This window comes from Stegostoma tigrinum, chromosome 4, assembly GCF_030684315.1.
Source record: "Stegostoma tigrinum isolate sSteTig4 chromosome 4, sSteTig4.hap1, whole genome shotgun sequence".
Lineage (NCBI taxonomy): Eukaryota > Metazoa > Chordata > Chondrichthyes > Orectolobiformes > Stegostomatidae > Stegostoma > Stegostoma tigrinum.
Window position 1 is genome coordinate 7,546,218 of NC_081357.1, and position 26,278 is coordinate 7,572,495.

General features: G+C 41.6%; 1 protein-coding gene across 2 annotated transcripts in view; it reads right to left on the minus strand.

Annotated features, from left to right (window-relative positions):
* Positions 1-856: 856 nt before the first annotated feature.
* Positions 857-26,278, minus strand: part of LOC125452813 (inactive tyrosine-protein kinase 7-like) — a 212,741-nt gene continuing 187,319 nt past the window's right edge. Inside the window, exon 20 of one of the 2 annotated variants that reach the window (XM_048531693.2) lies at positions 857-1,505. In XM_048531693.2, the coding sequence (XP_048387650.1) occupies positions 1,252-1,505 (254 nt within the window). In that variant the 3' untranslated portion in view covers positions 857-1,251. Of the gene's footprint in view, positions 1,506-15,764; positions 17,088-26,278 lie in introns of those variants that run through there. The other variant, XM_048531694.2, reaches the window with a different exon arrangement.

The following is a 26,278-nucleotide window of genomic DNA, read 5'->3' on the forward strand; positions in this document are numbered from 1 at the left end:
TTTCTATAACTGGAGTAATATTCTTTGAAAACAGTTTGGAGCTGATCTGGGAAACTTGGAAAAAATGCTTTGAAGTGGCTTACAGTCGGAATGGACTGTCACTTAGTGTCTTCCAGGCAGATACTGAAAATGTTCATAAGCAATGATAAAGGCCAGACACGTTTTCTCAATCCGAGCATTGCATCACTCCATTTGTGTTAATATGCTGGACAGAAGTGCAATTAGTTGACATTGCTGCATTAGTGTTATCCTAATTCCTACCTCAACGGGATCATACTGCAGGGTGTCTTCATTACCGATACTATAGAATTTCAGCACTAGCAATGAAATCACTGGTTGCCTGATTTTAGTGAATGCTGCTTCTTGTTCTGTACCAAATACATCCTTGGCAGAGAATTGACACAATGGTTCACACTCTGGCAGCAAATTTGGGTATGGGTTTTGATAACTGATTGATGAAGTGTTGCACAGCTTTTACATCTGTTGGTCACTGCGTTGCTGCTACTGCTCCCATTTTTACACCATCTAGGCAAAGCTCTTTTGCTGTCAGCATATGTACTGGACTTTGGCCATCTTTAATTGTACTTTTTAACTTGCTCAGCTTCAGGTCCACCTGGTGAGCCCTATTGAGAAATGGCCCTAGATTTTGTTTGTGGTTAGCAATGGCTTCTTTCATTCAGTCTCCAAAACCATGCTCCAGGAAGATCACTAACTAGCTCATCCTGTGTGTGTTGATATTCCCCTGTAACTCCTGGAGGGCACCAGAAACTGATTATAAAACTGTTGCTTTCATCAGCTTCACTTGCTAGTAATCATTCTTAACATGTTGGTTGGTTGAAGATTTTTATTGACAGGCTGTTTATTTATCAAGATTGCCATACCTTTTCAAAGGCTGCCTGGCATTCTTTTGACCATACCACTTTTGCGTGGCTGTTTCACAAATTCAGTGAAGGTACAGCTATTATGCTGAAATTACGTAATAATTCCTGGTAATATATTCTGAAAAATCTCATGATTTTTTCCTTTAGTTTTAAGAACAAAGAATTCTACTCGTGCCTTCACATTTACTGTTATGTGTTCTTGTCCTTCAATATGTCCCAACAAAAAGTTAGTCTTGCTTTCACAAATTCACTTTCGGTTAAACATATTACTAGAATAAAATGGAATAGCCTTTCTTTTCATCTATACTCAATGAGTATAGTAAAAGTTTATACATTGCCAATTATAGTGCTGACTTAGATATAAAAGTACCTAGGCACAGCTTCTTTTGTTGCAAGATTTTAGACAATACAGAAATAAAATGTCCAGCATTACAGAAAAGAGTTCAGTACAGCAGATCATGCTGGCACTTAGCTTCCAGCCTGCACTGAGCCCTGGCTCCATACCACACCGGCAACACACATGCCAGGGGGACTCTGCAGGAGGCCAGAAGGTTGCCATGCCACGCTGGGAGGTCACCACGTCTTGCTGGGAATCGTCACTCATCACTGGAGTCTGGGCATTAACTGGGGATGGGAGGAGGAGAACAAAAAGAGAAGAAAAAGAATAAGTGGGCGGAGCAGACAAGCTCCAGCTAGACCATCCTACCTCATTGCCATGTTGCTACATGTAGTCAGCCAACTGTAATTGCTTAAACAGTTCTTCCACTTGTCTCACATGGTCTTTCCATGCGTTACTATAATACAACATCATCTAAATAAACTACGCAGTTACGAACCTCAGCCAAGGCTGAATTCATAACGTCTGAAATGTAGCTGGGTATTTCTTAACATAATGGCATTAGTAAACACTGCATTTTATTTCTATTGTGTTTTTAACTAATACCATACATTCTGCTTTTCCATCTAAAACTGATTCTGAATGAACACCCAAACATTGTTATGCCTTACTGGGTAATGAGTGGAAATCAAACCCTGCTCTTCCAAGAGTTTTCACAAAAGCTAAAGAACTTAAAAAAGTATACAAAATTCCCCAATTTCTGTCTTTTTCAACCCAAGTTGATATAAGGTATGAACCAAGTTGCTATGTTTATGAAGATTTACTTTCTATTACTAATAAATAAATTTTAGGTACAAGGTAAACAAGTATAAACCATCAACGTATGGCTCCACTGCTTAAAATTCTAGCCGTCTTTTAAAATTCCCCATACTTTAGACATACAGTCAAAAGAAAAACATTGGCGTCATGGGCAGAGAGAAAGACTGGGAAGACAGTTGAATCGTCCCAATCAGAGTTCATACAAATGCGATTTTGGCTTGTCAGGATTTGCTGTTCCTTGATCTTAAATTCTCAGGTGCTTGTACTTCCTTACAGGAATCTAAAATCACTGGCTCACAAATTACAAATTCGCTGACTTATTGGTTAAACTAAATTAAACAGCTCACAGCAACTGGTGAAAATAAACTGGCTTTCTTCAGGTGCAAGGTATTTTGTGCTGCAATTAAGACTGATACCATTAAGTTTTCCAGCAGTCCAAAGGTTTGTAGCTACCTCGTTCTAGCTTCCCTGACTTTTCCTTTTATTCCATTTGCTTTTCTCCACTCTTTCCTACAGTGTAAAATCCACAACTTTTGCACCTCTCTTCAATTACAAAGATGAGTCATTTTGCATCTGAAACATTAACTGGTTTCTCTTTACAGATGCTGCTAGACCTGCTCAGATTCCCCAGCACTTTGATTTTATTTCATATTCCCAGCATTGGCAGAATTTTGCTCTTGTTCTAATGTGCAATACTCTATTCTGGATTAATTTTAGTTTTATGTTAATTCTATAGGAAATTTGTCAGGTATGTGCAGGAGGGCTTCCTGACACAGTATGTAGACAGGCCAACAAGGGGCGAAGCCACATTAAATTTGGTACTAGGTAATGAGCCCGACCAGGTGTTAGATTTGGAAGTAGGTGAGCACTTTGGTGATAGCGATTACAATTCTGTTATGTTTACTTTAGTGATGGAAAGGGATAGGTGTATACCACTGGGCAAGAGTTATAGCTGGGGGAAAGGCAATTACGATGAGATTAGGCAAGATTTAGGGAGCATAGGATGGGGAACGAACCTGCAGGGGATGGGCACATTAGAAATGTGGAGCTTATTCAAGGAAAAGCTCCTGTGTGTCCTAGATAACTATGTACCTGTCAGGCAGGGAGGAAGCTGTAGAGCGCGGGAGCCGTGGTTGACGAAGGAGGTGCAATCTCTGATCAAGAAGAAGGCGGCGGCTTATGTTAGGATGAGATGTGAAGGCTCAGTTAGGGCGCTCGAGGGTTACGAGGTAGCCAGGAAAGACCTAAAGAGAGAGCTCAGAAGAGCCAGGAGGAGACATGAGAAGTTGTTGGCAGATAGGATCAGGGTAAACCCTAAGACTTTCTATAGGTATTTAAGGAATAAAAGAATGACGAAAGTAAGATTAGGCCCAATCAAGGATAGTAGTGGTAAGTTGTGTGTGGAGTCAGATGAGATAGGGGAAGCACTAAATGAATACTTTTCGACAGTATTCACTCTAGAAAATGACAATGTTGTTGAGGAGAATACTGAGACACAGGCTACTAGACTAGGTGGGATTGAGATTCACAAGGAAGAGGTATTAGAAATCCTACAGAGGGTGAAGATAGATAAGTCCCCTGGGCTGGATGAGATTTATCCTAGGATCCTCTGGGAAGCCAGGAGGGGATTGCCGAGCCTTTGGCATTGATCTTTAACTCGTCATTGTCTACAGGAATAGTGCCAGATGACTGGAGGATAGCAAATGTGGTTCCCCTGTTCAAGAAGGGGAGTAGAGACAACCCTGGTAATTATAGACCAGTGAGCCTTACCTCAGTTGTTGGTAAAGTCTTGGAAAAGGTTATAAGGGATAGGATTTATAATCATCTAGAAAAGAATAAATTGATTAGGGATAGTCAGCACGGTTTTGTGAAGGGAAGGTCATGCCTCACAAACCTTATTGAATTCTTTGAGAAGGTGACCAAACAGGTAGATGAGAGTAAACCAGTTGATGTGGTGTATATGGATTTCAGCAAGGCGTTCGATAAGGTTCCCCACAGTAGGCTGTTGTACAAAATGCGGAGGAATGGAATTGTGGGAGATATAGCAGTTTGGATCGTAAATTGGCTTGCTGAAAGAAGACAGAGGGTGGTAGTTGATGGGAAATGTTCATCCTGGAGACCAGTTACTAGTGGTGTACCACAAGGGTCAGTATTGAGTCCACTGCTGTTTGTCATTTTTATAAATGACCTGGATGAGGGCATAGAAGGATGGGTTAGTAAATTTGCAGACGACACAAAGGTCGGTGGAGTTGTGGATAGTGATGAAGGATGCTGTAGGCTGCAGAGCTAGGCTGAGAGATGGCAAATGGAGTTTAATGCAGACAAGTGTGAGGTGATGCACTTTGGGAGGAGTGACCGGAAGGCAAAGTACTAGGCTAATGGTAAGATTCTTGGTAGTGTAGATGAGCAGAGAGATCTCGGTGTCCATGTACACAGATCCTTGAAAGTTGCCACCCAGGTTGACAGGGCTGTTAAGAAGGCATACAGTGTTTTAGCTTTAATTAATAGAGGGATCGAGTTCTGGAACCAAGAGGTTATGGTGAAGCTGTACAAAACTCTGGTGCAGCCGCACGTGGAGTATTGCGTACAGCTCTGGTCACCGCATTATAAGAAGGATGTGGAAGCTTTGGAAAGGGTGCAGAGGAGATTTACTAGGATGTTGCCTGGTATGGAGGGAAGGTCTTACGAGGAAAGGCTGAGGGACTTGAGGCGGTTTTCATTGGAGAGAAGAAGGTTGAGAGGTGACTTAATTGAAACATATAAAATAATCAGAGGGTTAGATAGGGTGGATAGGGAAAGCCTTTTTCCTAGGATGGTGACGGCGAGCATGAGGGGGCATAGCTTTAAATTGAGGGGTGAAAGATATAGGACAGATGTCAGAGGTAGTTTCTTTACTCAGAGAGTAGTAAGGGAATGGCACGCTTTGCCTGCAACGATAGTAGATTCGCCAACTTTAGGTACATTTAAGTCGTCATTGGATAAGCATATGGATGTACATGGAATAGTGTAGGTTAGATGGGCTTCAGATCGGTATGACAGGTCAGCACAACATCGAGGGCCGAAGCGCCTGTACTGTGCTGTAATGTTCTATGTTCTATGTTCTATGAAACATCTAAAAGGAATCCTGAAAATCTTTCAGATTTACTTGATCTGCTCCTTGAACTTTTTTGTTAAACTTTAAACCAAAGCACTCATCAGCTTCTTTTCTCTTATCACTTATATCTAGTTAAATCTATGCTGGTTATGATATATTATTAGACTTGAGGTATCTTTCGCCGTGTCCAATAATTCTGAAACATTGCAGGTGTCCTACAGGTTCTTCACATGCTGCTCGACACAGAACACAGATGTGGTTATGTGAGGAAACATTGCATCTGCAAATCACAAAGTTCCAGAAACAGACATTGATGACTGTCAGAATAGCCTACAGTAAAGTGCTGTCAATATCTGAAAGACACCGTCTGGCGTCCTGGAAACTTGGACTGACACAGAGTCCACAAAGAAATGCCAAGAATGTTATACCACAGACAAAAAGCCATGTACACATCATGGACATGAAAAAGTGAAAAGAGGAGCTGGGGAAATGTTACAGATTGGGACAATATCTAGAACATAGAACATAACAGCTCAGTACAGGCCCTTCGGCCCTCGATGTTGCACCAACCTGTGAAACCAATCTGAAGCCCATCTAACCTACACTTTTCCATTATCAGCCATATGTTTATCCAATGACCATTTAAATGCCCTTAAAGTTGGCGAGTCTATCACTGTTGCATGCAGGGCATTCCACTTACTACTGAGTAAAGAACCTACCTTTGACTTCTGTCCTATATCTTTCACCCCTCAATTTAAAGCTATGTCCCCTCGTGCTCGCCATCTCCATCCGAGGAAAAAGGCTCTCACTGTCCACCCTATCTAATCTTCTGATCATCTTGTATGTCTCTAAAAGGTCACCACTTAACCTTCTTCTCTCTAACGAAAACAACCTCAAGTCCCTCAGCCTTTCCTCATAAGACCTCCCCTCCATACCAGGCAACATCCTGGTAAATCTCCTCTGCGCCCTTTCCAATGCTTCCACATCCTTCCTATAATGCGGCGACCAGAACTGTGCGCAATACTCCAAGTGCAGCTGCACCAGAGTTTTGTACAGCTGCAGCATGACCTCACGGCTCTAAAACTCAATCCCTCTATAAAACCTAACACATCATACACCTTCTTAACAACCCTATCAACCTGGGTGGCAACTTTCAAGATCTATGCACATGGACACCGAGATCTCTCTGCTCATCCACACTACCAAGAATCTTACCATTAGCCCAGTACTCTGTATTCCTGTTAATCCTTCCAAAGTTAATCATGTCTCACTTTTCCACAATAAACTCCATTTGCTGCCTCTCAGCCCAGCTCTGCAGCTTATCTATGTCACTCTGTAACCTGCAACATTCTTCCGCAAATCACAAATCCACCGACTTTAGTGTCATCCACAAATTTACCAACCCATCCTTCTACGCCCTCATCTAGGTTGTTTATAAAAATGACAAACAGCAGTGGCCCCAAAACAGATCCTTGCGGTACACCACAAGTAACTGAACTCTCAGATGAATATTTCCCATCAATCACCACCCTCCGTCTTCTTCCTTCGAACAAAGAACATAGAAAAGTACAGCACAGTACAGGCCCTTCGGCCCATGATATTGTGCCGTGGAATAATCGTAATCAAAAAATAAAATAACCTAACCTACATTCCCCTCAATTCACTACTATCCACGTGCACGTCCAGCTTAAATGTCACTAATGACTCTGCTTCCACGACTACCACTGGCAAAGTATTCCATGCGCTCACAACTCTCTGGGTGAAGAACCTCCCTCTGACGTCTCCTCTACACCTTCCTCCTAACACCTTAAAACTATGACCCCTCACGGCAGTCAATCCTGCCCTGGGAAAAAGTCTCTGGCTATCAACTCTGTCCATGCCTCTCATTACCTTGTACACCTCAAAGCTAGCCAATTTCTGATCTAAACCACTGAATCACCCTCACTCGCATGCCTCCGTATTTTCTGCAATAGCCTACCGTGTGGAACCTTATCAAATGCATTACTGAAATTCATATACACATCAACCACTTTACCCTCACCCACCTGTTTGGTCATCTTCTCAAAGAACTCAATAAGGTTTGTGAGGCATGACCTACCCTTCACAAAACCGTGTTGCCTATCCCTAATCAAATTACTTCTTTCTAGATGATTATAAATCCTATCTCTTATAATTCTTTCCAACACTTTACCCACAACTGAAATAAGGCTCACTGGTCTATAATTATCGGGGTTATCTCTACTCCTCTTCTTGAGCAAGAGGACAACGTTTGCTATCCTCCGGTCTTCTGGCACTATTCCTGTAGACAATGAGGACAAAGATCAAAGCCAAAGACTCTGCAATCTCCTCCCTAGCTTCCCAGAGAATCCTAGGATAAATCCCAGGGGACTTATCTATTTTCACATTTTCCAGAATTGCTAACACCTCCTCCTTATGAACCTCAATCCCGTCTAGTCTAATAGCCTGTATTTCAGTATTCTCCTCAACAACGTTGCCTTTTTCCTGTGTGAATACTGACAATAAATATTCTTTTAGCGCCCTTCATATCTCTTTGGAATCTATGCACAACTTCCCACTACTGTCCTTGACCGGCCCTAATCTTACTCTGGTCATTTTGTTCCTGACATACCTATAGAAAGCTTTTGGGTTTTCCTTGATCCTACCTGCCAAAGACTTATCATGCCTGCTCCAGGCTCTTCTTAGCTCTCTCTTTAGATCCTTCCAGGCTAACTTGTAACTCAAGCGCCCTAACTGAGCCTTCACGCCTCATCTTCACGTAAGCCTCCCTCTTCCTCTTGACAAGAGATTTAACTTCTTTAGTAAACCACTGTTCCCTCACTCGACCACTTCGTCCCTGCCTGACAGGTACATACTTATCAAGGACACGCAGTAGCTGTTCCTTGAACAAGCTCCACATTTCAATTGTGCCCAGCCCCTGCAATTTCCTTCCCCATCCTATGCATCCTAAATCTCACCTAATCGCCTCATAATTGCCTTTCCCATGGCTATGACTCTTGCCCTGCAGTATACACCTATCCCTTTCCGTCACTAAAGTAAACGTAACCGAAGCCAAATTGTGGTCACTATCACCAAACTGCTCACCTACCTCCAAATCTAACACCTGGCCGGGCTCATTACCCAGCACCAAATCCAATGTGGCCTTGCCTCTTGTTGGCCTATCTACATACTGTGTCAGGAAACCCTCCTGCACACATTGGACAAAAACTGACCCATCTAAAGTACTCGAACTATAGTGTTTCCAGTCAATACTTGGAAAGTTAAAGACCCCAAAACAACGACCCTGTTACCATTGCTTCTATCCAGAATCATCTTTGCAATCCTTTCCTCTACATCTCTGGAACTTTTCGGAGACATATAGAAAACTCCCAACATGGTGACCTCCGCTTTCCTTTCTCTAACCTCAGCAGGTGAGTCCTCAAACATCCTTTCTGTGACCGTAATACTGTCCTTGACTAACAGTGCCACACCTCCCCCTTTTACCACCTTCCCTGATCTTACTGAAAGATCTAAACCCCAGAACCTGCAACAACCATTCCTGTCCCTGCCCTATCCATGTCTACAAAATGGCCACAAAATCAAAGTCCCAGGTACCAACCATGTTGGCAAGTGCACCCACCTTATTCTGGATGCTCCTGGTGTTGAAGTCAACACACTTCAAAACTACCTTCCCGCGACCTTGAAGCCTTATTCATGATCTCACTACTCTCAACCTCCTGTACAGTGGAGCTACAATTCAGGTTCCCATCCCCCTGCTGAATTAGTTTAAGCCCTCCTGAAGAGCAATGAGTTAGGAGAGCTGGTAAAAAAGTTAAACAGGATCGACAAAAGCAGAAAATTTTTGAAGCCGAGATAATGGAAACTGCAGATGCTGGAGAATCCGAGATAAGAGTGTGGAGCTGGATGAACACAGCAGGCCAAGCAGCATCTTAGGAACACAAAAGCTGTTTGTGTGGTTATAATGACACAGTTGCCCAAGAATTTCAAATAACAGATAACAAATGGGCCTCAATCCTCTGATTTTACAGCTGGTGAAATATAGCCTTATGGCAAGTCAGATACTTTATGTCCCGAGAATCAGGATTTGACACACACTGCCATATGTTTCCCATAGCACTCTCGCAGGATGCATACACTCACACAGTCCACAGCAGCAGAGATGAAAAGTGAAAGCATTTTTAAAGCCATTTGTTGGATATTCCTTCTGGCATAAAGAAAGGTCCATGTCAGGGATTTGTATTTAGCAAAATCTCAAAATAATAATTGATTACATAATCCAATATGCTAGAAATACATTCAAATCTGTCAGATTCTTTAAATGTAGAAAGATAGGTCAACAACCTTATTGCACCTCCTTTGTCAGGAATCTATACATTAGACAACCATACAAAGAATTCCACAGATTCACTACTCAGAAGAAATTCATCCTCATCTTTGTCTTAAATGTGCGACTCCTTATTCTGAGATTATACCCCCGATTTATGCCTCTCCAAACTTACCCTGTCGTAAGAACTAGGTGCAGGAGTTGGCAATTCATCCCTTCAAGGCTGTTCCATCAATTTCATATGATCATGGCTGATCTCATCTCACCCTCAATTCCACTTTCCTGACCACTCCCCATAACATTTCAAACCAATTACTAATAAAAAATCTGTCAGCCTCCTCCTCAAATTTACTCAATGCTCTTTACTTACCCATCTATTTTAGTGTTATCTGCAAATCTTGCTTTGGTACTTTCCATCCCACATCCATGTCATTAACATTGATTATAAATAGTTAGAATCAGCTGATCGCTGTCGCAGGTTGTTAAACTGAAAATTTCCCTTTATGCCGTTTTCTATTAATCAACCAATCCTCTATCTGTGCTAATATTAATACTGATATATGGCTTAACATGGGTTTTTTGAAATCCAAAAAGGTCTAGGCCCGAAACGTCAGCTTTCCTGCTCCTCTGATGCTGCTTGGCCTGCTGAGTTCATCCAGCTCCACACTTTGTTATCTCAGATTGTCCAGCATCTGCAGTTCCTATTATCTCTATATTAAATCCCTTGCTCGCCCCTCTTCAAAGAATTCTAATATTCAAGGAAAGGCAAAGGCCTAGTGGTATTATCACTGGACTGTTAATCCAGAGATGACATCATGCTCTGGAGACCCGGGTTCAAATCCCACCACGGCAGAATTTGAATCCAATAATAATACCTGAAATTATGAATCTAATGATGACCATGAACCAATTATCGATTGTAAGGAAAATGCCGTCTGGTTCACTAATGTCCTTTAGGGAAGAAAGCTGCCTGGTCTGGCCTACACGTGACTCCAGATCTGCAATGTAGTTGACTCTGAACTGCCCTCCGGGTTAGTAGGGATGGGCAATAAATGCTGCCTAGCCAGCAACACCCTCACACTGTTAATGAACAAAGAAAACAAAAAAAATTGTCATGCATGATTTTCCTTTTGTGAAACAATGCTGACACTACTTGATCAAATTATGTTTTTCTAAATACTGCGCTATTAGATACTTTATAATAGACACCAACATTTTTCCAATTGCTGCCCCCATTTGATCATCTATTAATCACGCTGTCTCCTCCTCAAAATCCACGTAGATCATAAATAATTGAGTCCCTCGGACTAATCCCTGTGACACTCCAATAGTACCACTGGTCTGGAGCAGATGCTTTCAGGTAAATCTGTCTTAGAAGAGTGGGATGCATACAAAATTGTAACACGAAGGGTACAGGGCCAACATCTTCCAATAAAGATAGACAGTGGGACCATCAAATCCTGTGCACCCTAGCTATCAAGGGATATACAGCACTGGATTAGGAGAAAAAGGGAGACTTATGGCAAACACTGAGGGTTCAGAACAGCAAAAGCCCTAGAGCTGTTAACATGCGCAAGAGAGAAATTACAAAAGGAGTTTAAAAGAGCTAAAAGGGGATTTAAAGAATACTGCTGGATAAAAGAAAGGAAAATCCCAAGTTGTTTTACAGGTACATTAAGGGTAAAAGGATAACAAGGGAGAGAGTTGGGCCCATTAGGGACCGCAGCCTTAATTTAAGTGGGGAATCAGAGCAAACATAGAAAGTAGTGGAGTAGGCCATTCAGTCCTTCAAACCTACACCACCATTCAACAAGATCATGCAATCTCAGGAGCCAGATTAGTTCAGCAAGTCTGACAGTATCTGTGAAGAGAAATCAGAGTTAATATTTCGGGTCCAGTGAACTGTGGTTCTGAGATGGGTCACCGGATGTTTGTTTCTTATTTATAGTATCTGCAGTTCTTTTGATCTTTGGGCCCCACACCTCAGGAAGGACATACTGGTGCTGGAGCATGTCCAGTGGAGATTAGAACATAGAACAATACAGTGCAGAAAAGGCCCTTCGGCCCTCAATGTTGCACTGACCAGCCCCTCCCCCTACAGTATCCCATCATTATCCATATGCTTATCCAGGGACTGTTTAAATGCCCCTAATGTGGCTGAGTTAACTACATTGGCGGGCAGGGCATTCCACGCCCTTACCACTCTGAGTAAAGAACCTGCCTCTGTCTTAAATCTATCGCCCCTCAATTTGTAGCTACGCCCCCTTGTACAAGACGAAGTCATCATCCTCGGAAAAAGACCCTCACTGTCCACCCTATCTCATCCTCTGATCATCTTGTATGTCTCTACTGAATCCCCTCTTAGCCTTCTTCTCTCCAATGAGAACAGACCCAAGTTCCTCAGCTTTTCTTCATAGGGCCTGCATTCCAGACCAGGCAACATCCTGGTAAATCTCCTCTGCACGTTTTCCAATGCTTCCACATCCTTCCTGTAAATGAGGCGACCAAAACTGCATGCAATATTCCAAATGAGGCCGCACTAGCGTTTTGTACAATTGCATCATGATATCACGGCTCTGGAACTCAATCCCTCTACCAATAAAACCTAAAACACCGTGAGCTTTCTTAACAGCACTATCAACCTGTGTGGCAACTTGCAGGGATCTATGTACATGGACACCAAGATCCCTCTGCACATCCATACTACCAAGAATCTTTCCATTGACCCGGTATTCTGCCTTCCTATTATTCCTCCCAAACTGAATCACCTCACATTTATCCGTATTAAACTCCGTTTGCCACCTTCCCACATCTCGCCTGTCCAGTCCCATCAGGATTTTACATTTTTCTACAAGATCCCCTGCCTTGTTCTTTGCTACACAGATGATGTCTGGAATGGTAGGTTTAACGTACGATGAATGGCTAAGGATCCTGGGATTGTATTCATTAGCATTTACAAGGTTGCAGGAGGACTTAATGGAAACTTACAAGGTAACGTATGGCTTAGAAAAGGTGGATGCTGGGAAGTTGTTTCCGTTAGGCGGGGAGACTAGGACCCGTGGGCACAGCCTTAGAATTGGGGGGGGGGGGGGGGGGGGTCAATTTAAAACAGAAATGAGGAGACATTTTTTCAGTCAGAGAGTGGTGGGCCTGTGGAATTCATTGCCACAGAGCGCAGTGGAGGCCGGGACATAAAATGCCTTCAAGGCAGAGATCGATAAATTCTTGATCTCACAAGGAATCAAGGGCTACAGGGAGAGTGCAGGGAAGTGGAGTTGAAATGCCCAGCAGCCATGATTTAAGTGGCGGAGTAGACTCGATGGCCAGAATGGCCTTACTACCACTCCTATGGTCTTAATGCAATCTCAGTATCCCATTTTCGCGTTCCTTCCATACCCCTTGATTCCTTTAGCTGTAAGGGCCAGGTCCAGCTCCCTCTCGAATAAATCTCATGAACTGGCCCCAACAGCTTTCTCTGGTAGAGAATTCCACAAGTCTCAACTCAAGTGAAGAAATTTGTCCTCATCTCAGTCCTGAATGGCTTACCCCTTATTTTCAGACTGCAACCCCTAGTTCTGGACTTCTCCAACATAGAGAACATTCTTCCCACATCTCGCCTGTCCAGTCCCATCAGGATTTTACATTTTTCTATGAGATCGTTCTTCTAAATTCCAGTGAGCACATAACCAGTCGATCCTGTCTTTCCTCATTTGTCAGAGCTGCCATCCAGGGAATCAATCTGGTGAACCTTCACTGGACTTCCTCAAATGCAAGAATGCCCTTCCTCAAACTAGGAGAACAAAAAATTCCACACAATAATCAAGGTGTGGCCTCACCAAGGCCCTGATTAACTGCAGCAAGGCATCCTTAATCCAACATTCAAATCCTCTCGCTATGAAGGCGAGCATGTCATTAGCTTTCCTCACCACTTGCTGACGTGCATGTATAAAATTATGAGGGATATATAGACGGTGGACTGGAAGAAACCTTTCCCCTTGATAAAGGGATCAATGTCTAGAGGGCATTGATATAAGAGAAGGGGCAAAAGGTTTAGTGATGTGAAGAACACTCTAACCCCACAGGGTGACACTCACTGCCTGTAAAGGTGGTAACAGAGGAAACCCTCATAACATTTTAGTAGCATGTTGATGTGCACTTGCCTAGATACACAAGGCAATGCGTCAAAAGGCCTTTTTTTGTGCTGCAAAGCGGAGAGACTCATTATCTTTGTTTCTGACAATTCATCTCTTTACAATAAAAAATGAAAAAAGATTAAAAAAAGACTTTTAAGGTTTGATATTTTACCATTATTACTTTAATTTCTGCTGCACTCTTCTGCTTATATTTTCTACCCCTTCATGTCACACCTTGATTATTCTTCACCACTTCAGTACCCTGCAGCTCTACTACTGAACCCCTTCCCCCGCACTAACGGGTTAAAAGCCCTAGCTATAACACTAATAAGACTCACCAGAACATTTGTTCTAGTATTGTTTAAATTCCAAATCAAGCTTATCTCAACGGAACAGCTGTCAATTCTTCCAGTACTGGTGCCAGTATCCCACGAATCAGAAGCATTTCTCCCACACCAACCTTTCAGCCACGTATTTACCTGATATCTTTATCCTACACTAACTGCAACTTGACTCAGGTAGTAATGCTGAGATCATTACCGGTGTAATGCTGCTTTTTAATTTAGACCCAAGCCATTCTTAATTCCTCTGCAAAACATTATTCTTAGTTCTACTTATATCATTGGAACGTAATTGGACCATGACAATTGGCTCCTTCCCCTCCCTCTCCAGCCCAGAAGAGAGGTCCTAAACCTCAGCACAAAAACAGAAATTGCTGGAAAAGTTCAGCAGGTCTGGCAACAAATGTGAAAAGAAATCAGAGTTAAGGTTTCAGGTCCGATGACCCTTCCTCAGAATTGCGGCTTGGTTGATTAGAAAAATCAGTTAAATCAAAAAAAAATCTACCAGCACATCCAAATACTACAGCTGCAACACATCACTTGCTCAGTCATCTCTATTCTGTTTAATTAAATAGGATGTTAAACACTTTAATAGTGAGTTTTCTAACTATATTCTTCAGCTTTAATTCTGTCTCCAGATTTAAACCAGCTGGCTAATCAAGAGACAGGGAATAAATACTCACCAATCACCAACCTGTTTTCCTGTGGCATCACACTTGTTCTGACAGCTAAAAACAGTTTAACCGACTATCTTCTGCAAGTTTTTAATCTCCTGCAGCTTGCTCTTCTTATGTAGATTTTCTCTTTCCAGTTTACATCATAGTCATACTTACTTGCTGTACACTCCTCCCAATCTCTGAAAGGAGCTTTTAACGGTCACAGGTGTTGCTTTCAGGCTGAGAAATTAAACAGAGGCTCCATTTACCCTTTAGGAGGATATTGATGATATTTTGCATTTTACTGCAGATGAGCAGATATTAATATGGCTAATATTAATCATATAAACATCAGGCGATTCTCAGATTGCTCTATGATGGAGGAAATTGGAAGCCATGTTTCTTCCAGTGTTAGAGATAATGGGAACTGCAGATGCTGGAGATTCCAAGCTAATAAAATGTGAGGCTGGACGAACACAGCAGGCCAAGCAGCATCTCAGGAGCACAAAAGCTGACGTTTCGGGCCTAGACCCTTCATCAGAGCTCTGATGAAGGGTCTAGGCCCGAAACGTCAGCTTTTGCGCTCCTGAGATGCTGCTTGGCCTGCTGTGTTCGTCCAGCCTCACATTTTATTTTCTTCCAGTGTTAACCATGTTGTGACAAATCTGTGTTTGTTAAAAGATGCAATGGTTTTTGTCTTATTTCTTTCTTTTGGCCAAGACCATCTTCTCTATGACACACGGATACATCCAGTGACATATCACACTAGACTACATTCAGCTTCTCTTCCACAGTGTATTTATAAACATCTCTGCAACAGGTTATCAGATTATCATGTTGCAGCTTGCTGTGCTCAAATTGGCTGTTCACGTTTTCTTTATTACAATAGTGACTACTCTTGATGTACTAAAATGGCTGCCAGACACCTTTGGGATATAATGCAGTCATGAATGATGTTATGTAAACACAAGTTTTTGATGCAAATATCGTAATGTTGGGTCCAGTTCCTCCCCCAACCCACACTGGACATAGCCATGACAAGCACTTGTCCAGAAACACACTGATATCTATCTTCCCCACCTCATTTGTCTCCTTATTGTGACTTATGGACTTATGCAAGAATTTAATCATAGATATTTATTGATACACATAAAATAAATACCTAAAAAAAGTGAGAATTTTATTGACAGCAGCATGTAGAAATTACTGATATAAAACCAACCATACAAGTCAAATGTGAACTAAATGTCTAACTTTTACGCAAATTAGAAAACTAACATTTTAGCCAAGGTATTTTTCCCCCACACTTAAAAAAACTGAAAGCTTTATATAAAAAAAGTTTCTTAAAAGAATTATAAAAAAAAAAGTATCTTGCATTTCATTACAGTATTGAAAACTGATAATAATTCCTTCATACACCAGGCACTTGGTTCAATACAGACTTGCCTATACGCAACACAAGTTTAACCAATGGCATTAGTTATAGTTTTTTGCTTGTAAAGATATGTTTAAAGGTTAACATACATAAAATAAACTTTTCTTTCAAGGAGGCAAATTAACAGTACCATTTGGAAAGACAAGTAATTGAGAAACTCTTGAAGAAATAGACGGGTTTCTCCAGCTTCTTCTATATTAAGTAATGTTGTTAATGTTAATATTGTGATTTTCTACAGTATGTACAAGCTCCAGGCGTGGAGGCATCCTGAGATCATGTACCATCCAGCAACAGGCTGTGGTCCTTTCAAAGTGCCTGCAGCTTCTCTGTACACAGTATTCTCTTTCAACATGATTATATTGCAGAGATCGATTGTGCTTGATCTTTTACTTTTTGAAATGAACAGTTTGATGAAGCAAATTCCTTCTATACAGTGATGCACGAGAAGCAAGTACTACTTTCCACATGAGCAGCTGGGGGATGGGGAGGCTGGGATGGTGATGTGACCATAATTTATTGCTCTTCATTAACATGCTCAGTAATCTGTACTATCACTTGCCACCTAACAAAGCCTTTCCGATGGGGTGGAGGTAAGTATCCCAACTCCTGTACTTGAGAAAAAAATCTTCCATGGCATAAAAACATGCACAATAACAGTAATGGGTAAAAGGCCTTGGGAACTGCACTATTTAGAAATTAATCAAAAGGTCACTAGAATTTTTGATAGACAATAGTCACTAGAATATTTGATTGCTTGAATGAAATAATAAAAGCAAAAACGTTAAAATAAAAATTCGGAGACGTAGCAAGCAAACAAGCCCTCGATGTGGCGTTGATATCTTCTTGTTGAACACAGTGCATGATTTTGGTAACAGTCATTAACTGCCATCAGACTTTGCTGTCAGCAGGAATTTCACCCAGCATGTTAGCAATCTCACTGAAAGCTGGGCGGTCCTTGGGGCTCGCTGCCCAGCAATGTTGCATCAGTTTGTAGAGTTTAGATGGACAGCCCTCAGGTGCAGAAAGTTTGATTTGATTGTTTTGTATGCCTGCAAAACAAAAACTGGTTAATCTGAGTTTATCCTCATTTCTTCCTCTACCCTATGACATATTGAAGATGTGAGAGGTAGTACGAGCTCCCAACAATCTGAGATTTGTCACCTCAGTCGGGAGGGAGACTAATATCCTGGCAGGCAGATTTGCAAGTGCCACCAGGGAGAGTTGAAAGGGAATTGGCACGGGCTGGGATCCTCAACAGCAGGGAGGCAAGGGCAAGGCTGGAAGGAGATACAGTCATCAGAAACAGCAAGTTGAAGAGACAGGTCTGGCTGGAACAGGACAGGGAGTAAGCAATGCCTGTTGGATTAAATTGCATCTATTTCAATGCAAGAGGGCTGACAGGTAAGGCCATCTAACTCAGGGTGTGGATACATGAAACTGGGATATTATAGCCATTGCAGAAACATGGTTCAGGGAGGGACAGGACTGGCAGCTTAATGTGCCAGGGTGCAGTTGTAGAGGCAGGACAGAAATGGAGGAAAGAGGGAAGGGGCAGTTGTATTTTTGACAAACAGGAGTATCACAGCAGTAGTCAGATGAAATAACTGAGGGATCACCCATTGAGGCCTTGTGGATGGAGCTAAGACATAAAAAGAGAATGGTGACATTATTGGAGTTGTACTATAGGTCCCCAAACAGTCAACGGGAATTACAGGAACAAATGGGGAGACTTGCAGGAGCAATCGGGTTGTCATATTGGGGGATTTTAATTTTCCTAACATAGACTGGGACTATCATAGTGTTGAGGATTTAGATGGAGTGGAGTTTGTTAAAGTGCTCAGGAAAGTTTCCTCAAGCAGAATAGATAGAGGGCCCTACTCGGAAAGGGGCAAAAAGACTCAATCTGCTCTTGGGAAACAGGGCAGGACAGGAGACAGAGGGGTGCACTTTGGGACCAGTTACCACGGTTCTAGTTATGGAGAGGGACAAAACTGGTCCACAGGTTCAAGTCCTAAATTGGAGCAAGGTGAATTTTGATGGAATTAGACAGGAGCTTGCAGGGGTTGATTCGAGTAGTTTGTTTGCAGGAAAAGGGACCTCTGGCAAGTGGGAGGCCTTTAAAAGTGTGATAGCTAGAGTTCAAGGTCTATATGTTCCTGTGAGGGTGAAGGTCAAAATTGGTAGGAGAAGGGAACCCTGGATGACAAGAGATATTGAGGCTTTGTTGAGAAAAAAAGGAAGAGACATGGCTCAGGTCGAGGCAGCAGGGATCAAGGGAATCCTTGGAAGTATATAGGAGGTTTGCTGGAGGAGGAAATCAGGAGAGCAAAAAGGGGACATGGGATAGCTTTGGCTGAGAAGATCAGGGTGAATCCAAAGAGATTTTATTGTATTTTAATGGAAAAAGAGAGAGAGAGAGAGAGAGTAGAGGCCCTCAAGGACCAAAGCAGACATGTATGTGTGGAACTGCAGGAGATGGGCAAGGTCCTCTGTGTTTACTGTGGAAAAAGAACTGAAGCCTTGGGAATTGGGGAACTTAGTGGCAATATCTTAGAATCATCCCATATCACAATAAAAGGTGGTGTTGGAAGTATTAGAATGTATGAAAGTGGATAAACTTCCTGGTCCTGACCAGATATATCCATGAACCCTGCAAGAGGCTAGAGAAGAAATTGCAGAGGCCCTGGCTGATACATTTGCATCATTGATATTGGGAACTGCAGATGCTGGAGAATCCGAGATAACAAAGTGTGGAGCTGGATGAACACAGCTGGCCAAGCAGCATCTTAGGAGCACAAAAGCCCACATTTTGGGCCTAGACCCTTCATCAGAAAAAAATCATTGTTAGCTTTGGGTGAGGTTCCAAAGACTGGAGGGTAGTAAGTGGTGTGCCCTTACTCAAGAAGGGCTGCAAAGAAAAACCTGGGAACTCCAGACCAGTAAGCCTGACATCTGTGGTAGGTAAACTGCCTGAGAAGATTCTGAGGGATAAGATACACATACATTTGGAAAAGACAAGGTTTGATTAGTAGTCAGTATGGTTTTGTGCATGGAACATCATGTCTCCCAAATCTATTAGAGTTCCTTGAGGAAGTGACTATGCAGGTTGAGGAGGGCAGGATGGTAGATGTAGTCTTTATGGATTCGAGTAAAGGCTTTGATAAGGTTCCACGTGGTGGGTTTCTCTAGAAAGATCGATAGCATGGAATCCAGGAAGCACTGGCAAACTGGATAAACAATTGGGTCCACGGGAGGAAGCAGAGAGTAATACTGGAAGAATACTTGTCGTACTGGAGGTGCTCGTGTGATGTGCCTCAGAGGTTGTTGCCGGGCTCCTGCTGTTTGTCATCTATGATTTGAATGAGAATGTACAAGGCCTGTTTAGTAAGGTTGCGGATGACACTAAAATAGTGAGAACAGTGAGAAACTGCAGCAGGATCTTGATCAGTTGGGAAGTAGGCGGAGAAATGGCAATGGAGTTTAATAAAGACAAGTGTGAGGTGTTACATTTTGGAAAGTCAAAACCAGGTAGGAGTTTCATGCTGAATGGTAGGACCTTAAGGAGAGAGACCTTGGAGTTGAGGTGCACAGTTCTCTGAAAGTAGAGTCACAGGTAGACAGGGCAATGAAGGCGGCTTTTGGCTCACCGGCCTTCATCAGTCAGGGCATCCAGCATAGAGGTTGGAAAGTTATGCTGCAGTTGTACAGGATGTTGGTGAGGTTGCACTTGGATTATTATATTCAGTTTCGGTCACCTTGCTATCAGAAGGATAGTGTTAAATTGGAAGGAGTGCAAAGAAATTTACAAAGATGTTGCTAGAACTCGAGTTATATTGAGTTATTGGGAAAGGTTGGACCTTTTACTTTACAGCATAGGAGACTGAGGGGAGATCTTATTGAAATGTATAAGATCATGAGATGCATGAATTGAGTGAATGTACTCAGTCTTTTTCACAAGGTTGGGAAGTTGAGGACTGGAGGGCATCAGTTTAAGGTAAGAAGGGAAAGAATACATGGGAACCTCAGGGAAAACCTTTCTTTTTAAAAAACAGAGAACGTGGTACATATATGGAATGAACTGCCAGCAGAAGTGGTTGCAGTGGGTATATTATCAATATTTGAAAGGCATTTGGACTAATACATGGATAGTAAAGGTTTAGAAGGATATGGGTCAAGTACAGGGAAATGGGGTTAGCATGGATGAACACTGTGGTCAGCACAAGCCAATTTGGGCCAAAGGGCCTGTCTCAGTGTCTTAGAGTTCTACAGCACAATCTGTAGCTTAGAGGAAGGGATTACATCTTGAGTACTTATGCCTTAAAACAGTTTTTAAAATTGAATTAGTTGGTGAGGAGAGAAGAGAAAGAGAAAGGTCTTCTGGCTGCTCAGAATGGTACCAATCCTTCCCTCATTTGTCTGTGTACACATATACACCACTGGACATTGATGTGAAGAGACAACTGTTGGAAAAATTTTTGTGCTCAACAGCCTAAGGAAACAGTCTAACTATAGCACTCTGACTTGGAACGAGTTTAGTAAAGCAGACTAAAATTATGTCCTGGAGGAACATGGCAGGCCAGGCAGCATCAAGGCTGGCTGACCTGTGTGTTCCTCCAGCTCCAAACCATGTTGTCTCTGACTCCAGCATCTGCAGTTCTTGCTATCTCAAAATTAGACCTTCCTTTATTAGTATGGTTCAGTACCACACTAGGATGGGCCATTTAGCCCATCAAGTCTTCTCCATCATTTGATCATGTTACTCAATCCTATTGTCCTACCTTCTCTGAATAAAATGTTTACTAATCAACTAATCAATAACCTAGCAACCTCTGTCCTAAATAGACTAATAGCCTTCGCTTCCATAGCCTTCTGCAGCAATGAGTTCCACAGATTCAACAACTCTTTGGCTGAAGAAATTCCTTCTCATCTCAATTCTAAAGGGTCGTGCCTTCCTTCTGAGGCTGTGTCTCTCCTAACAGTAGAAACATGTTCTCCACATTCACTCTATTCAGGCATCAAGTACAGTCCCAGTCTTCAACCACTCATGTGATGAGCTCTTCATCCCGGAGAAGATTCTTGTAAACCTCCTTTGGACAGCCTCCAAGGCTAGCACATCCTTTCTTAGACAAAGGCTCAAAATTGCTCAATATTCCAAACGAGGTCTGACCAGAACCTTGTTCAGCCTTAGCAATACATGTCTGCTCTTATTTTCTAGCCCTATTGAAACAAATGTTAACATTACATTTGCCTTCCTAACTGCCAAATGAGCCTCCATTGTAACCACAAGAGAATCCTGAACTAAGATTTCCAAGTCCCTCATGTTTCAGATTTCCAAAGACTTTTTCCATTTAGGGAATAGTCTATGCCCCTATTCTTCTTGCCATAATATGTAATCTCATACTTCCCCAGTGTATTTGACCGTTGTCCTAGACTAACTATTACAGCCACCCCGCCTCCTCAACATTACCTATCTGTCTACCTATCTTCGTGCCATATATACATTTGCGTTAATGATACACTTATACTGAGCCAAAGGAAATTCCAATGCCAGTATGCTGTTGTTGTTTCCAGTTAATGTTTTATAGCAGCAACTATGCTTCAAATGTACTCTTCAGTACATTTTAATAAGCAAAATTCAATGTGCAAAAATCAGGGAAAATATTGTAAAGACAGTCTTTTCAGTTTTCTTTAATTGTCAGAGAAAGGCAAAAGTTTTTTTTAAAAGAGACTCTTGAAGGCTTGCTGAAGTTTTAGAAGTAAACTAATACTCGCTACAAGTAATATTTACACAGCTGCTGGTTTAAGTAATGGATTTGCATACTGAAGCCAAGTGCTGAGTACAAATGAAGTCTCAGCTGGGAGCATGTAGTTGAAGTGGACTAGTGACTAGTTATCAATGATAAAGGCCTTCTGCCTATTAGCAACTATGCGAATGGTTCTCAGCAGACAGCTTTGACATATACACAAGATAAGAAGAAGCTATCAGCTTATGCGCCTGAGGAGATCTATCTCAGTTTTCTGCAGTTTAAAAAAAAAGCACTAAGCCTGGACGAAACCAATTTACTTATTCTTTCAGTACTTGTTGTAAACTAATTTTTGATTAAAAGCTCAGAAACCTTTTACAAAGGTGAACCAATCACCCTGTGCCTCCTGCAAACACGCAAAAGCATCCCGAAACAAAGACCAAGACCAGAAAGCAGGGGTCATCTCAGCACACAGGTCATCAGGGACCAACTGACAATTCTTCCAGTTTTTCCCAACACCCACAATGCCCATTTTTTTCATGTCTGTGGGAACGGAGGAGGTTATAAGGGGGTTAGACTTTTAAATAGTGTTATATGCCAACAGTTCAAAATTGTTTACTTGTAGCTAGAGTCTATATTTTTGTTATAAATAGTAATTATTATTAAATACAGAAATCCTGTCTATGCTTTCCATCAACCTGGATCTGAAAGTCAAGTAAATTGGCAAATTCTGCATACTTTTTAAAATATTTAAGGTTTGTGATGACTCTGGGAATAGCAGGGCATGATTTCCCACACATTTCTCCAGTGACCCGCAACAATAACTGAGGCAAAAAAGGTGAGCTCTCACAAGCATCAACAATATCATGTGCACTGGAAGGAATATTAAAGGATAAGTGGGATCACAGAATTGTTCTGGTGCAGAAGGAGGCCGTTCGGTCCCATCATGCTCATAATGGATCTCAAATGATGATCATTACTTAGTACCAATCTACTGCTTTCCCCCCCATACTCTAATGCATTATTTCTATCCAAATAATCATCCAATGCCCTTCTGAATGCCTCAATTGAACCTGCCTCCCTCATATTTCCAGCTAGTACCTCCAAGGCCCTGACTGCTCACTGAGTGAAAAAGTTTATTTGTCACATCATCCTTGCTTCTTTTATCCATTACTTTAAACCTATACCCTCTGGTTCTTGTTATTTTAAAGAATATCAGCTTCTCCCAATCTACTCTATCCAGCCTGCTGCAAGTATTGAAGGAGAAACCAGCAACAAGCATCACCTAGTGGCTCATAATTCACTGCATTTTCAGAAGTGCTTTATTCAGGAAAAAAGTGCAGAATTAAAGTTTCCCACATCCCGTCAAAGTCGTTTCAGGTATTTAAAACTAGACAGAAGTTCAGCGTCCAGTTGCTTATTTCAGTTTTCCACCTTTTTCCTTCGCTGACCTGTTTTTGGCCCGCTAGCATCTTCTGGTGAAGCCCAAAACAAAGTTGAGAAATAATGTCCTATCTTTTATAGATTCAGTACTCAACAGCCTTCCAGACTCCACATCAAATTCAACAATTTAAACATCACAACTTCTGCCTCCAACTTGTTCCCTGTGGTTTTCTCTTCTCCTGTTCTTAGTTTTGCTGAGTAGGGTAGACAGTGTTATGTTTCTTTCTCTGTCCCTAGTGAAACTTGGGTAGTATTCCTTAAGTAGCAATTCAAAACGTTACTTGTACACAACCTCTACTTCTTTATTATTTCATTATCACTCCCTTCATTGTTAGATAATCAAATTTTTGATTTTTAATCTCCCCCAGCTCCACCCTTTTTTCTTATTCTTGCCCACTGCCCATGTCCCCTGGTTTAAACAAGTGGATAGGGCGGCACTATTCAAAAATGCCTGCCTTAACCATCTGCACATAGCATGTTTTAATACTTGGTGGAAGCCCATTATTAGGTAATTAGTGGGTATTTTTCCACACACATTTTTTACATGGAGAGAAGTAGTTGAGAAGGAAATCTGCGGGAATTTTGAAAATTACAAGGGGCTAGATACTTTACATAAACTGTTTCTCCTCAAAATCCCCTTCCCCATCTCTGAAGAAGGGTCTTGACCCGAAACATCAGCTTTCCTGCTCCACTGCTGCTGCTTGGCCTGCTGTGTTCATCCAGCTCTACACCTTGTTATCTTAGAAAGGAGATGGCACTGATTTAAAGTAGTAAGTATGTTGTGAGAAAAACCTTTTCAGACAATGATTGTTTGAGTTTAGAATGCATTACTTGGAAGTGTGATGGAGGCAGGTTCAATTGAGGCATTCAAGACATAAGATGACTATTTACATTGAAACAATGTGTAAGGATATGGCAAAAGGGCAGAGAATGGCATGATGTTCAAAGTGTCTTTAATCTGTAGAACTTCCAATCCAGTAAAGCTTGCACGGAGGCTTTTCTATTGTCGGAACTGAAACAGTTTATGCCATAAGAACTGTTGAAGGTTCATGCCTGTAGGCTAGAAAGGAATCATAAAACTGTCTCAACAGTCCAAGGAAAAGAAAGTGGAAAGAGTCGATTAAGTAAGAAATTGGGGAATTGAGATAGGAGCAATATTTCTATGGAGTTGAGTATGTATAAAAATGACAGTTTTTGGAAACCAATTGAAACTTTGTTTCGTTGCTTGTGTTAAGATGTTTCTAAATGTTTTATATATTCATTTTGCTTTTGTGTAATACACTAATGGTGATAAAGAACATCAACAGCCTTGTGTGAATGCGTTTCAGTAACTAGCCACCATGGTAACCATCTGAAAAATTAAACACATTTGGTAGGTTTCATGCGGATCTGACTTATCTAGCATTAGCATCAGTTGACTGTAACAGTAGTCGTGCTGACTGATAAAGAACAGAAGGCCAAAGTGATGCATTAGTATTTAGATTTGCAAATATTAAAATTATTCATTGAAGGTTATATCACAGTTTTGTGTTCCATGGCAATGTTACTTCAAAAGGCAGCTAATATGATGCTGAGGTACACAAGGATTTTGTGTCTATAGATTTTACCAGGAATTAATAGCTGTTCATGTTGACTGGATTCCCTTACTGAAATTATTTGTGCATCACACCTGATAATAGCTGATTTGTCTGATAAATGGTGCTTTGCTGCTGATGCATGTTTAAAAGCACAATTCAAATTTATGCAGAAATAACGGGAACTGCAGATGAAGGGTCTAGGCCCGAAACGTCAGCTTTTGTGCTCCTGAGATGCTGCTTGACCTGCTGTGTTCATCCAGCTCCACACTTTGTTATCTCAAATTTATTCATGTGTGTACAGTCAGCCACCTAGTGGTTGCATTAGTTACAAATGCAGCCAAATTAATAATTCTTACATATCTGTTTACTTTCATTTCTGGTAAGAGGCCATCAACCTAAAATGTTAACTGTTTCTCTCCACAGATGCTGCCTGACTTGAGTACTTCGTGCATTTTTTTTGTTTTAATTTCAGTAATGGGTTGACACTAAATATGTTCAATTAGTACAGATAAATAAATTTATGACAACCCTGAATAACAGTCAGTCAGTGATTACAGGTTGGGAAGGAATAATCAAACAGCATGCCATTCCAGTCAGACAGTTTGTTGGATACTGTGTCAAGCACGAGTCACCAAGAAATAACATTTATAAAAACAGAGTTGTAGAAAACACTCAAAACAAAAATTTACAGCGCAAGAGGCCCATGCAAAACCTCCAAGATGATCTCAAATTGCACGATGACAGGTGGTGGAATTTAGACTCAATTAATAAAGCCTGATCAAAAAGCTAGTTGCTTGATACAAAAAATAAACACCTGATTTACTAATGGATTTTCAGGAAGCAAATCTGTCACCCCGTTTTTCCGCCCAAATCAGCTTTCATGAGTAGAGGGATTAAGTTCAAGAGCCGTGAAGTTATGCTCCAGCAATACAAAACCCTGGTTCGGCCACATCTGGAGTATTGTGTCCAGTTCGGATTGCGTCATTACAAGAAAGATGTCGAAGCCCTAGGAAAGGTACAGAGGAGATTTACCAGTATGTTGCCTGGAATGGAGGGATGGTCTTATGAGGAAAGGCTGAGAAAGCTAGAGCTTTTCTCTTTAGAATGACGATGGATGAGAGGGGACTCGATAGAGGTGTACAAAATGATCGGAGGTATTGGTAGAATGGATAGCCAGAGACATTTTCCTCCGGTGGAGGTAGCTATTATGAGGGGGTATATTTTTAAAGTGAGTGAAGGGAGATATAGCGGAGACATCAGAGGTAGGTTCTTTACTCAGAGTGGTCGAGGCGTGAAATGCATTGCCAGAGAGGGTAGTGGAGTCGGCCTCATTAGCGGCATTAATTCATTTATTAGATAGGCATATGGATGATAGTATAAGGTAGGGGTGGAAGTTAGATCAATCATAGGTTTAGGGAAAATGTTCGGCACTGAAGGGCCTGTATTGTGCTGTACTGTTGTGTGTTCTATTAACAG